Source organism: Cyprinodon variegatus, unplaced genomic scaffold (genome assembly GCF_000732505.1).
Source record: "Cyprinodon variegatus isolate N-32 unplaced genomic scaffold, C_variegatus-1.0 Scaffold231, whole genome shotgun sequence".
NCBI lineage: Eukaryota > Metazoa > Chordata > Actinopteri > Cyprinodontiformes > Cyprinodontidae > Cyprinodon > Cyprinodon variegatus.
Genome location: NW_015150684.1, coordinates 856,796 through 870,270, shown reverse-complemented (window position 1 = coordinate 870,270; position 13,475 = coordinate 856,796). Strand labels below are relative to the sequence as shown.

The 13,475-nt window shown below is 37.9% G+C and overlaps 1 protein-coding gene across 4 annotated transcripts in view; it reads right to left on the bottom strand.

The window, feature by feature from the left end:
* Positions 1-13,475, bottom strand: part of LOC107088875 (kazrin-like) — a 229,573-nt gene that overhangs the window by 133,073 nt on the left and 83,025 nt on the right. For all 4 annotated transcript variants that reach the window (XR_001481401.1, XM_015381328.1, XM_015381327.1 and 1 more), the window contains exon 3: positions 12,704-12,893. Coding sequence is in view for 3 of the 4 variants with exons in the window: in XM_015381328.1 (XP_015236814.1) it covers positions 12,704-12,893 (190 nt within the window). In the remaining variant the exon portion in view is untranslated. The remainder of the gene's footprint in view (positions 1-12,703; positions 12,894-13,475) is intronic.

The following is a 13,475-nucleotide window of genomic DNA, read 5'->3' as shown; positions in this document are numbered from 1 at the left end:
ATTCCATGCAGAAAGAGCCGGACCAGGAATTAAAACCCAGCTGTTCTTGCTGCAAGGTGGCAGTGCTACCCACTGTACCACTGAGCAGCCTTAATTATTCCAAATTAAAGCTCTTTTGAACATTTAACCCTTAGTTTCCCTCACCCACATTCCAAAGCAACAAAGAGCCACCACTCTGTTAAACCTTCATGTACCTCATGAATGTCCTTCTTTCATCTGCAAAATATTGCAAAAATTAGAAAAATTCTCTCTAGGGGTGATGATGAGAAACTAGTCCCTGCATTTGTTACTTCAAGGCTGGACTATTGCAACTCTTTACTGTCAGGAAGTCCACAAACTGTAGTTAAAAGCCTTCCGCTGATCCAATATGCTGCAGCTGGAGTTTTGATAAGAATCATATTTCCCGTATTCTTGCTTCTCTTCATTTGCATCCTGTTAAATCCAGAATAGAACTTATAAAGTACATATAAAGCCTTAGACGGCCAAGCTCCATCTTATACCAGAGATCTGATTGTTCCTTATGTTCCTAACAGAGCACATCGCTCTCAATCTGCAGGTTTACTAGTGGTTCCTAGAATTTCTAAAAGTAGAATGGGAGGCAGATCTTTTAATTATCAGGCTCCTCTCATGTGGAACCAACTACCAGTTTTAGTCTGTGAGGCAGAAACCCAGTCTACTTTCAAGGTTAGACTCTAAGCCATTCTTTTTGATAAGCTTATAGTTAGAGTGGCTCAGGTTATCCTGAGCTACACTATCGCTATAGTTATGCTGCTATAGGCTTAGACTGCTGGAAGACATGAGGGCCCTTTTCATCATTCTGCTTCATTCTATCTCAATTCTTCCATTCTGCAGTATTTTTAGTTCAACCTCTAACTTTATGCTTGCTCTGCTTTTTCCTCATCATAGTAGCTTCATCTAGTCTGTTAATCTTTGGCTGTAAGACCATCTGATAGAGAAATATCAGCTGTGATGGTGCCATCAACACCTTTGCTTATAGATGTTGGAGCTTGGCCTGTTTCTCTTACTATGATGAACTGTATAAGTGCTGTCTTTTACTCTGATATGGGAGCTGGATCAGAGCTGTATTTACCTGGCTGTATGTTAATTGCGCCTAATGAATGTTATTGTTGATGAATACAATCACTTTCGTGACCAAAATCTGGGCTTGCAGCTAATTTGTCACCATGAACTCCCCAGAGCACTGGTATGAACAATGAAATTTATGGTTGAGTGAAGAGTAGATGGGACTAGACATATAATTTGGGCATACTTTTAGAATTTTATATAAAAAAAAGAGAAAAAGAGGAGTGCTGGCCTAGTGGTTAGTGAAGTGTGATTGTGCTATGAGAAGATTGCAAGTACTAAGTTCGATCCCCACAGTCTGCACTCTGGGTCCCTGAGCAAGATCTGTAACTGGAGGAGGGGATGGGTCAAATGCAGGTGTGAATTTATCCAGTATTATATTAATTAAGTTCAATTATTATTATATTATTATTATTATTATTATTATTATACTGTGCAGGTGACATTATCCTACAAGTCTGATTTTTGGTAAAAGCGGAAACACTGTTAAAAACTGCTTGAACTCTTCCATGCCATCCCAGTGTAGCAGGGTGAAATATTTCTATAGGATCAACTAAGGACCTTTGATATATCTCACCAGTAACTGTGCTATGCCGTCTGCTTCTATAAAGATTAACTCAGTTGGTGTGCCAAAGGCTTAAAATGAAACTAAAACTGATAGGTTGTCTTGTGTTTTAATTAATTAGCTCACAACTAGGGAGCCCTTAAAGGACTGAAAATTAATTAGCAGATGATCAGTTGATTGTGAGATATGACATTAGTACAGAGCACTGTGAAAAGTTCATCCTTATTCCCAATATGGACCCACATACTAAACTTTTTTTTTCCCTGTGTATTTTGTCTTAATTTGGTCATTTATTGTGATTTATGCATAGAGTGAAACCCTCTACATTTTTCAACTGATACCGTGGAAGATACAGTGGAAATTTCACATTCTATTGTTTTCTATTGCTATACAAAAAAATCCCAATCATTTGTTTGTACATTTTCTAATGATCATAAAAGTAAGGCAATGATAGAAACATGAATTAATTCAGCTAATGCTCACCTCAAGCTTAAGATTTTGAACCCCCCAACCACCAAGCTGTAACATACCATAATTTAAAACGCTGTGGGGAAGGTTATATCTGACAGGCTTACAATTTCCCCATATTCTACTGCAATATTTTGATCTACAGCTCATATCCGTGGCCTATAACACAGACCTATCTGTGGAAAGTGGAGATTCCTCAACAGGTTGGAATAGAGACTTATTCTGTATTACAGCCTAAAATACAACTTTTTGTTAAAAACTGTTCATATGGACTCTGTGGTGTAAACTAAGTACTGAATAAAGCCTATGCAGGAAGCACTGAATGCAGTGAAAACACAGTATTCATCATCCAAAATGGTAACTTTCTGTGAAAGTCAATGCACCCTTTTATCCAGTCATTACAGTAAATAATGCTTATTTACAAGATGCAACAATATTCTGGCAAACATGAGAAGAAGTCACAGTTCTTTAAAACGTTTTTTCCCCTTTGCCTCTACAATTTTGTTATACATAGCTCACCATTTGCACCTCATGACATTGGAATACAGGCAATGTCACCTACAATCGAGGACACTGCTACAACCATCTGCTGCTATGTGTATGTTATGCTTTACTTGTGGACAGAGAGACATGTGGTAATATAAATTAACATTAACTGAGAATCCCTCAAACTCAATACAAAGTAACCAACTCAAAACATCATGTATATTTGAAACCAGATATTTATGTACACAGTTGAAAAACAGCTACATTTTTTTTTTTTTTTTTAGTATATTTGAATTATTGCAAATTCAGTAGTTCACACAGAGTACCTTAAGATTTGGTAGCATTATCTAAACTCATGGATTTAGATTTTGGATTTCCTTCCATTAGCTTGTCCATTCCTCCTGACAGAGCAGGTATAGTTAAGTAAAGTTTGTAAGTCTCACTGTTTACATATATTCTTTTAGATCTGCCCAATAATGATTCAGTGGAACCATTGCTTTTGTCTTTATATAACCAAAACATTAAGCAAAGATGAATCCCTAACACATATGGAGATGGAGTTAAAATTATAATTATTCAAAAAAACATTGACATTGAAAATATTTAATGAACATAATTTATTTTGCACTTTAGATTAATATCTATAAGAGTTACAAACAAGGGTAAAAAACTTAAAAGATAACAAAAGTTACATCTAAACGATTAAGTATCAAGCTGACTCATCCCCTCCAAACCCCCTATTTGAGAGAGAAGGAGTCACTTTACCCCTAACAATTTGTTATAACACCCAGTTACCCACAAAAATAGATGCTTATCCTTAGCCTCTCCACCCCAAATGCCCTTTAACAGCCTCTGTAACTGGCTCCCTAGTGTGCATTTTCTTTTTTTGTTATAAACATGCTACAATATGTAGTTACAATCAGTTTGTTTTTTGTTTTTATTCATTATTTACATAAAGATGTGCCTCCTGTTAAATTTATTTGTCCCCCAATAATATTATTCTTCTGTTATGTCTGACAGTTCAAATATGTTCCCCCTGACTTTCAGACTACAGCACGAAGATATGGGATTTTGAAGGCCGATACTGATACCGATATTGCAGGCTTTAAAAAAAAAAAGATTATTGGCCAGAATTAAAAACAACTGAACATGGACGTACACATGTACTGTCCAGCTCAAAATCTTGTAATAACCAAAAATAGTATTAGAGCCAAAGAAAGAACATAGAACTATATGATTAAGATAAACTTTAATACCTTTTAGCAGTGTCAACATAAGAGTATAATTGCCATCGGTTTTTTGGTGCTCATTTGGATATTGACACAAAATTCTTGTGTTTTTTTGCCTTGCTAACTTTAATGGTATGTACAGACTGCAAGCACTGGAAGAATCGAAAAAAGCTTCCGCTTCTTCATTTTTGATGCTTGTTCACTTAAGGTCAGACGCACGTCAACAGCAGCTTTGACGCTCCTAAAGCGCGTTCAGTAAAGTGTGTCTAAATGCGTCTGATGCTTCTGCTGCTCCTGAGTTTAATGGCAGAAAACGGCTTTGCAATATTTGCTGTGATCAGTGGGTAAAAAGTAGTTTAAATATTTTATTAAGTGTAAAATCTTTCTGTGCAGTCAGTTCATCATCCTGTCCAGGATCCTGCCTTTAAATATTATTTTACCTTTGGAGCCACTCAGCCCCAGTACACTAGGAATCCCGTTTAACAGCAGCCTCTGGCCCTGTCACCTCTCCACGGTTTTCCACTACTGTTGGAGGCTGGAAGACATTTTTTATGTACGTAATCCTAACTGCAGGCACCAGAATAATAATATCGAACTTACTTTGCTGGCAGGTTTGGACATTTTAAGTTAATTTAGGAGTTAATAAATTGTTTCAGAGGAGTGATCATAGGGATCTGCATCAGCAGTGCTGTGTCTGTCTCCCTTCCAGCTCCCAGATCAGAATCTCTGACTGGTTGATGTGGCGTGTCAGATAGCAAAAGTTAAATTTTTCCAACTCCAGCAGCTTCTGCTTTTGCAGCGTGTCCCGCGTGATGTTCAGACGCTCATGAGACACTGTTTCAGCTAATCAGACATGCTGTGCGTGTCTTTTGCTGCGCTTTGATGCACGTTAACAGTTGACTTTTAATGTAAACTAGCTGCTCCTCCTGCCTCTAGCGTGTGTGGTCTGAACTTAGCTTTACATTATAGATGCTGCATCCAACAGCTCCTCACCTGACTGTTCCCCTCTGCCTGTGAAATGAATATTTATTTTGTCTATTTTGCTAATTAGATATCAAAGATGAGCATTTAAAAATGAAAACAAGAGGCTGTATACAGATTAAAGTGATATTAAATAGGCTAAAGGGAGGTTTTATGTGATTTATTTTTAAGAGTCATTAACACAAAAAAAACTCTGAAATATTAATTTGTAATATTTACAAGCAACTGAAGAGGTTCCCTCCTCCACTGATTACAAGGGACTAGGCTAGAATTAAAGAGCAACACTCTAGCTTTTAAACATCCAAAAAGCATTACCAGTAAATTCATAAGTTGGAGCTTTTTAAAAATGAGTTTGATGAAAACATTAACTTCTGAATTCATGAGCCCCATTACAGCCTGCATGTCAGCATGAAGTGTAATGGGACCCAAAAATTATGTTTATTTCACATTCACAAAGACCTAAAACTTACACTGAGCTAAAATGCTAATATGTTCGCCAAAATAAAGGCATATAAAACTCATCTACCCTCTTTAATGCACCCTAACAGCTTTTTTTTTATGGGACACCAAAGTGTGGTTTTATAAAAATCACAGCTTACCAAGGAATAAACAGCATATATTCTCCAGGCTTTGTTCAACTGCAGGCTTAAGGCCAGAGCACACCATATCCGATTTTGCGTCCGATCTGACAGAAAATCATGTCGGACGAGGTCGTGGAGTTTGCCGCTCCTTGAAATGATGATCAGACCCGACACGATTTTACACAAGGGGGATTGCAAAGGTCTGATAGAGTTAGACCCCAGGTCTATTTTAATTGGACTACACAGCAATTCAGCTACAATGCCATGGGTCTGACAGGAAAATAGACACGGTTACAAAGTAAAACATCCGCTTTGGGGGAAAATACAAAATAAAATCCATTAATCATATGGGGAAAGTCAGTCGCACGGAGCGGGACAGACTAGTGCAAAAACAATGAATGAAACATTAAAAAATAATACCTTATCCATGATAGGAGTTCAGGAGGACAGAAATAGATAATGTAGTGATCCTCTTTGAGCCTCTAGAACGAGGGACAGAAAGTGCAGTTTATCAATCTCCTCAGAAAAAAAATATGATCGGCATATTCAAAAAGGCACACATGCAAAACAATTTTAACCTCAGTACCTGCTTAAATATTGCTTTAAGCATCGTAGGAAGATCAGTTTTGCACTTAATAACAATTTCGCAATACTTTGGTTCCAATGCAATATTTTCACAATATTGCAATATCACTATATATTGCAATATTTTACCCTCCTATCATAGTGAAATGTATAGATAAAAGGCATGTGCTTTAGATGTTCATCACAATCCATTTTGTTTGAGGTTTGTGTCAGTCCACGTCTTCCACTGTGAATGCCTCGTCTAGAGAAATAATGCTGCTGCACACAGTAAAAGGGCTCCACAATACCATCTACCAAAGTGGCGGTAGAGGCCCATCTTCCTACATTGTTTTAGAGAATTTTTTTTTAACGATATTAGGGACTGAAATATCGATATTATATTGGGCAGCTGAAAATCCCAATATTTTTTTCCCAAAGCCCTATTTAATATACTCAAACCTCATTGTCTTCCCTCTAATATCATCTATTTTAAGAATTTCAAAATTACCTCACATTACAAATTAGAGCCGCAACATGATGCTGTGATCGATGTTGTTCGGATGTTTTCTCAAGCTTATGAGAAAAGGGCTTATGTTCTGAGGCCAATGTTCATATTTTGCAAAAATATGAATAAAATATATTTTCTTTATGAATAGTAGGATGGCATTCCCATGATGTTTATACTTATGTGAAATTATTCAAACCGAAAGATGAAGATTTCACCTTGAGGCATATGAAAATTGTACCACTGATAAAGTTACTGATCTAGGCCTTCAAAATGTACTTGACACTGAAAACGTTTTCTACACAGTCTTCATTCACCATTATAACATTTAATAAATACAAATAATTTAGGTGATTCTGACCTGTAATGGGAAAAGGCTGTTTCACACAAGGGGAGAAAAATTATTCTTATTATTCTGTGCATATAAAGAGCTGGTTTCCACTCTGGGATGTAGACAAACCAAATTGAAATGGCAGAATCAGTCTGACAAAAACAATAAATTATTTCTCAAGGTAATTTGTCTATGGGGTGCAGACGCAGGACTGCTGGTGACTGTTTTCAATAACTTATCAAAGAGTCTTAAGTAGGTAATTAAGTTTGGCTGCTCTTGCTAAATCACTGCACATTTCAAATAAAGTTACCCCACGTGTAAAATACTTCTTATTATATATCTGAATAATGACATAATTAATTACCTTGAACAGTTGCTGACTGACATCATTACTTACTGACATGCTTTATAGACAACTAATTACAACTTCCAGCAGCATGTTAGAGATTCCTGTATAGTAATCTTTTCAATCTGTCATTTTCCATGAAATACAACCTCAATAAGATAGAGGCTATTTATGATTTTGTGATTCATTAGGAAATTCAGAGCACTTGATTCAAGAAGATGGCCGAAATGACATTTGCCAAAGGCCATCGTGCCAAGCCTAATCTTTGTTGCACTTTTGAGTATTGCTTTGATGAGTAACCATCTGTTGGGTGACTGGGTAAAATAAATGACTATAAAGTGTGCCATAAACATAAAACCTGAGGAGGACTATCATTTTCCTCTCACACAAGTCATTAAGTTTCTCATCTCCATACAGCAGACAGACAGGGAGTCATTTCCAGTGACAAAAACATTAATGGGATTTGATGGCACTTTCACGGTTTTGGGGTAATTCACCACAGGCTGTTACAACTGTTATAGTTTCCACTTTCTATTTTCTTTGGGGTTTTTGTTTTTTTGTCATATTGCGTTGTTTTTCTTTTCTTAATGCCTTTACAAAACTGAAAATTTCATCTGAGAGGCACAAAAGTAATGCCAGACCCAGCCTACACCCTGGGTAGAGGAAAGGGGTGACAAGAGTTGTTCAAATAAAAAAACAAAAACAAAAAAAAAAACAAGTAAACTGTGCTAGGAAAGTCCCCTACACTTGAATGAACCGTCAGAGACTCTGACAGGATTCTCAACTTGACCATAAAGCGAAAACAAAGTTTCTGCCTAAGGGCTCAAAGCAGTCAAGCCAGTCATAGAGACTTCAGTGTTTGGGCATCCAACTGTAAACCATTCTCACCAAATAAAATTTGAGAGAGCCAAAGTGCTGCATAACCTGGTAAAGTGGATGTTGTCATGTAATTTTCAATATTGGATCAAAGAGATACAGTTTTTTTAATCATTTGACCTTTATTTTCCAAAGCTATCGATCAGTATACAGTATAAATTACATACACTCTCAAAGCTCTTTATTTAGGGCTTTTTATCCCCAGCAGCATAGAACGGTATCATTACAAATGCTCAAATTACAGTTACAGAAGTTGCAATGCTACCCTTTAACCAAAATGTAGTGGAGATGAGCAAATAAGAAGTTTTTTTTCTAAAAAAAAAAAAGGTAAATATTACAGTTATTTATCATCTATATTAGGACAGGAGGTGATATTACTGCATGTGTCTGAGAGAGACCAGTTAGTGTTCTGCAGTAAAGAAAGATTTCACTAATACCTTAAACAAGCCAAAATTATTACAGCCTTTGCATTCAAAACTTTTTGGAAATTTTATATAAAGATTTAGCAAGATGAGCATGATTTGCAAGTGTTACAATTGTATTCACACCTGTATTAGAGCACGGTTGTTCACATCAATGATCACGATGACGAAACTATTTTGTTGATGCTCCTTTTTTCATGATAATGAAAACTGACAAGCTAAACATGGAACTTTGAAGACTATTACTAGTCATAGTTTTGACTTTTCATCAACGAGATGCGAAGAGACTAAATAAAAATTAGCGGGTGGTCGGTCAGACATTTAAAATGCATCATTGTGCTGTAATCGGCTAAGCAGTATCAGACATGCTGCTGGGTCCTGTTTGATGGCAGTAGCGGCAGGAAAAAAAAACCCGGAATGGTCCGGTACTGGATGCTGAACTCACAAACTATGTTCTTCCAGCTGTGCTTGTGCAGAAATGAGTCTTTGCACGTGTCTGCGCTTTACGCTCCACTGATGGTTTGTGCTCAGCAGTATGGTTCCTTCTTCTCTCGCTACTTAATAAACTATGTGGTTGATCATCCTCTGCCAAGTGTAAAAAAAATCCTTTTGTCTAACTTGTCTAACTAAGATTTTTTTTCTTCCAGCTCACAAGTGGTGATACTTATTTCTACCAAAAGGAATCCCTAAATTATATCCAAAGCAAATATTTCATTGCATACTGTTTATTTTTGAATAAAAAGCCAGGTGAAAAGGTAAATAGATCTTCGAATACTTCTCTCTCATTGTTCCCATTTCTGTTTAAATATGCCTTAAATCTTTCCATGTATTGTCATTAAAACATTTTCCGTTTCTTTTTAATATGTCAAAATTTTTATAAGCATATTCATTCAATTTAGGTCTGAATTGCCATGGAATTACAAGGCAATTATGTAGGTTCTCTGTATTTTTTTTTATATCAAAACTCTGTGAATTTAAACTACTTTGACCCCTGAGCAGCGGTAACCAAGGGGCAAACTGAAGAAATAAAGCCAAAATTGCCAAAAATAGAAAGAAGAATATTTTTGTTCTTTTGTTTTTTGGAGCAATGAAGATTTTATTGATCTGTGTGTAATGTATAATTCATAGTAGATCAGGAATTGTTGCTTTTAGATGGAAACCTTGTATGTCTAAAACCATTCCTTTATTGTACATTTTGTTAGCTTGTCTGTCTGCTATATTAATCAGTATGATCTGTTGAACTAGATCTGCTATTTTTACAACTTTTGTTAGACACTGTTTTTTTAAAGTTGGGCATTAATTCATAAAAAAAGTCAAATCTTTCTGCCCAAAACCAATGATACTGCACAGCAGCATTCTATACCCAGCAATTGTGGTATCTAGGCAAGAGCTGTCAGTTTTGGAAACAATCTGGTTGTTATTCGAATTTGTGAGGGTTAACTTTTTTTGCAACGTAAAACTAACAAAAACTAGACTCAAACCTTTTTAAGTTTTAGTCGAATAAGACCCAAGTAAAACTATCACATATCGTAATGACTAAAATGTGACTAAGACTAATAATAGTTTTCATCCTGAAGACTAAGACTAAATCTAAGATGGCTGTCAAAAACAACACTTTATTAGAGCTTATTTTCCAGAGCTTGTTAATCTGTTTTCTTCCATTAAAGAGATTTAAAGAAAAAAAATAAACAGAGCAACTTTACTAAGTGTTCCAACTGTTCAAATGCAGCACCATGAATAAATTGTAAAAGCCCCTTTGCAGTAAATAAAATTCTTCCCAAAACACTTTTCTGGGAAATCCTCCAGTACTGAATACATCAGAGTACCACTGTTGATGCCTCTTGTTTCTTAGCCCCTTCTGATTAATACAGGAGATATATATATATATATATATATATATATATATATACACCTTGGAAGGATTAAACATTGAATGTCCCTTAAATTCCTGCTCAATACCATGCCCTTTTTTTCATGCCCCCGTGTCAGTCTAAAACATCTGCCAATGTTCAGAGATGGAGTTCAATCACAAACCACTCAGTCATGATTACAAGCTTTTATTTGGTATTTCAAACACCTTGCTGGATGGCACACCAGCCTTTTAAAAGAGCACCATTCAAATCCTTCTAGAGGGCACTGGCTTCTTAGCTAAGCTTCTGCTCTCTTTTAACATTAATCCTGACCCCCACCCCACCCAATAAAAATGTTCACTTTATGCACTGGAATGAGAATTTCCAATCCCTACCTTTACTTGGATTCTGCTATAAGTGGAAACCTACATTTGATTTTCAAAACAATTTCTTTCACAAATTTTGCTTTTTTTTTAAGTTTTATTATAATCACTATGACTAATGTTAGTTAAAAGCCTTATATCTTTTTGGCTTGGAAAAGCTGTAAAAAGTCATGATACCAGCCCTGTAAAGTGAAATAAGCATGTTTCTATTTCCCTGCAGGGTTTTATCTAGTAGATACTTAATGGTAAAAACATACATTTACTATGTCCTGATGTGAAATATCTTTGCACTGAACAAGAGGGTTCTAATATTTTAACATGAATAAAATTCTCCACAGAATATCAGAATAGTTCCATGAATAGTCCCTTTTTTACATCACTGAAGCAAATGTAACATGCAAATGCAAACCCCACAGGCAGTAGGAATGCAATTAAAGTCAGCTGGTTTGCTAGACAGGTTAGTGCTGCATGTAGTGAAGGGACAGAATGTGCCCCCAGCACGCGTTCTCTTGGGGTTTTTACTTTTACCGTCTGTGCAATGAACCATCGACCCTTACCACACACCTCCCTTCCCAATCCACGCAGCCTCTTGTGATGAATTACCTTAACCCCCTTTCCCAGTCATTTATGCTTTACGTCCAAAGCTTGCAGGAAGCTGCTAGAAGAGAATGGGGGTTGAGGACAGATTGGAAGAAGTGGGTGTGAAGTGGAATGAAACAAAAGATATATTGACTTGGACACAAGAAGATATACAGGACCCAGAGGTCAAACAAAGACATGAACCAGCAAAAATTTACTTTTGCGCTAGAAATGTGAATATCTAGGAATATTCTCACAGATGTGTGTAGTATCGCTGCATAATCTCCTCATCTCAGGCATCATTTCAGTAAAGCCAGCAAGCAGAAACAATGGATGGTGACATCAGTGATCAAAACCCTCCCAGAGGAATGCTCAGCGTCCCTTTCACTAACACACACATACACGCACACAAACACTGCTATGGAAACAGCAGGAATGCGAATGTGCATCACTGTTAAAGGGATAATACGCAGCACACAGCACACTCAGGAAGAGACAAAGCCGCTGAAAACAGAGCTGACACCACTCCAAACTGCCTCCCGATCAGCTGTGTAAGACGACCAGTGTTCACTTTCTTCCTGATTTAAAAAAAGTAAAGCAAGGGGTCATTAGAGTACTCCCTGTCAGTATAAAAGGAAACCTACCCAACAGTTTCAGCATGTAGGGAAGGAAATACCACAGGTCTGTCAGGGAGCTTGATCTCGGAAGTGTGAGAGGGAAATGTTTCGGAACAGCAAGCTGCCAAAGTGGACGGGCCATATCCGATCCTTCAGTCCACTGTACCAGCTGACTGCTATGGAAACAGCAGGACTTTCTGCATTAGTGTGCATGGTAGAAGTTTAAAGAAGCTATTAAACCCATTCACCTACACACTGATGAGGCAGAAACAGTCATGCATCAATAAAAAAAATTTCAATACCATCTGTTATACAAAAAGTTTGAAGAGTAAGAGTGTCAAGTAACAATGGAGAAAGCGGGTGCAGTGTGTATATATTAAGAGGACACACTGGGCAGACATTCAAAGGGCTTGGAAACAGTAACCCACAGCAACCCGAAATCCAGCCCTCTCGTTTGCCTCTCAAAAGACACCGGTCCTCTGTCAAGCTAAGGGAAAAGTAGAGCACAGAGTGAAAAGACGCTGTAACTTTACCCACTCTGCCTCTACACAAGTGCACCACCCACCCCCTTAACTCCCCCTCCCTTCCACCTCGAAAGTTCAAGGGGTTAATTATTCAACATGAGAGTGCATTTTGGGACAGCTGAAAGTGGACACAAGTCAACAGAGAACGGACACATTTTCACTCAATCCATCCACTCTCTCACACTGAAATAGCCACTTTTGCTTATGAGTGGGGGCACTTTGCAAGCTCTATCTGGAGGGCACTTATTGGCTCCACATTCTTGCCACCTCTCAACACACAACTCGGGCAGGCTGCACTCACAGGCTCGCTTACCGTTGTGGTTGTGCTGCACTGTCTCCAGCATGCTGGCGGAAGAGTCCGTTGCTCCCAACTCAGCCAATCTGCGGCTGGTGGCGCTCAGCTCTGACCGCAGGTTGGTCACCTCCTGGCTGGCCGACTGAATGGCCCCATCGATGCGCTGGGCCAGCTGCTTGTTGTCATCCATCATTTTCAGGATTTTTGCCTGGGGGACAGAGGGGAATCCAAACACGATGTCATGCTGACAAGTTGACCATTTCCTGTCTAGGAATAAAATCCTTCTCTTTCAGTTCTCTCACTCTTTTGTTTATGAAAATGTAAACTTAAATCCTCAGAGCTGTTTGTCCTTTCCAGTTAAAGAGACGCATCTGGCTCAGGGGAAATATGTGTTTGCAAGAGGGAGTATACGTTTCAGCAGAAACGGTGTGTGTGTCAGTGTGAAAGCATGCCTGTGTGTGTGTTTCGGAGATCTCCGTAGCAGCATGTGTGCATGTGTGTGTCTGAGAGCCAGCACTACCCCAGTGAAATGTGCACCCCGCAGCTGACTGTTGAAAGGACACAGAGCACTGAGAGATGACAGGAACGTTTTTAAATGGACTGTACCATTTCCAGAGAGTGTTGAGGGGGTAAAGGCTCTTCCGTACATATACCATGATGTCCGGGTTCCAGAGCACAACTGGTCTTAGGAGATAGTTTTCAAGGTTGTTATCTTCCACTATAATTATTCACAGTATGTCCTATAATGCAATCAGTAATACCATACAACTGCTTCTCTGTCTAATAAACA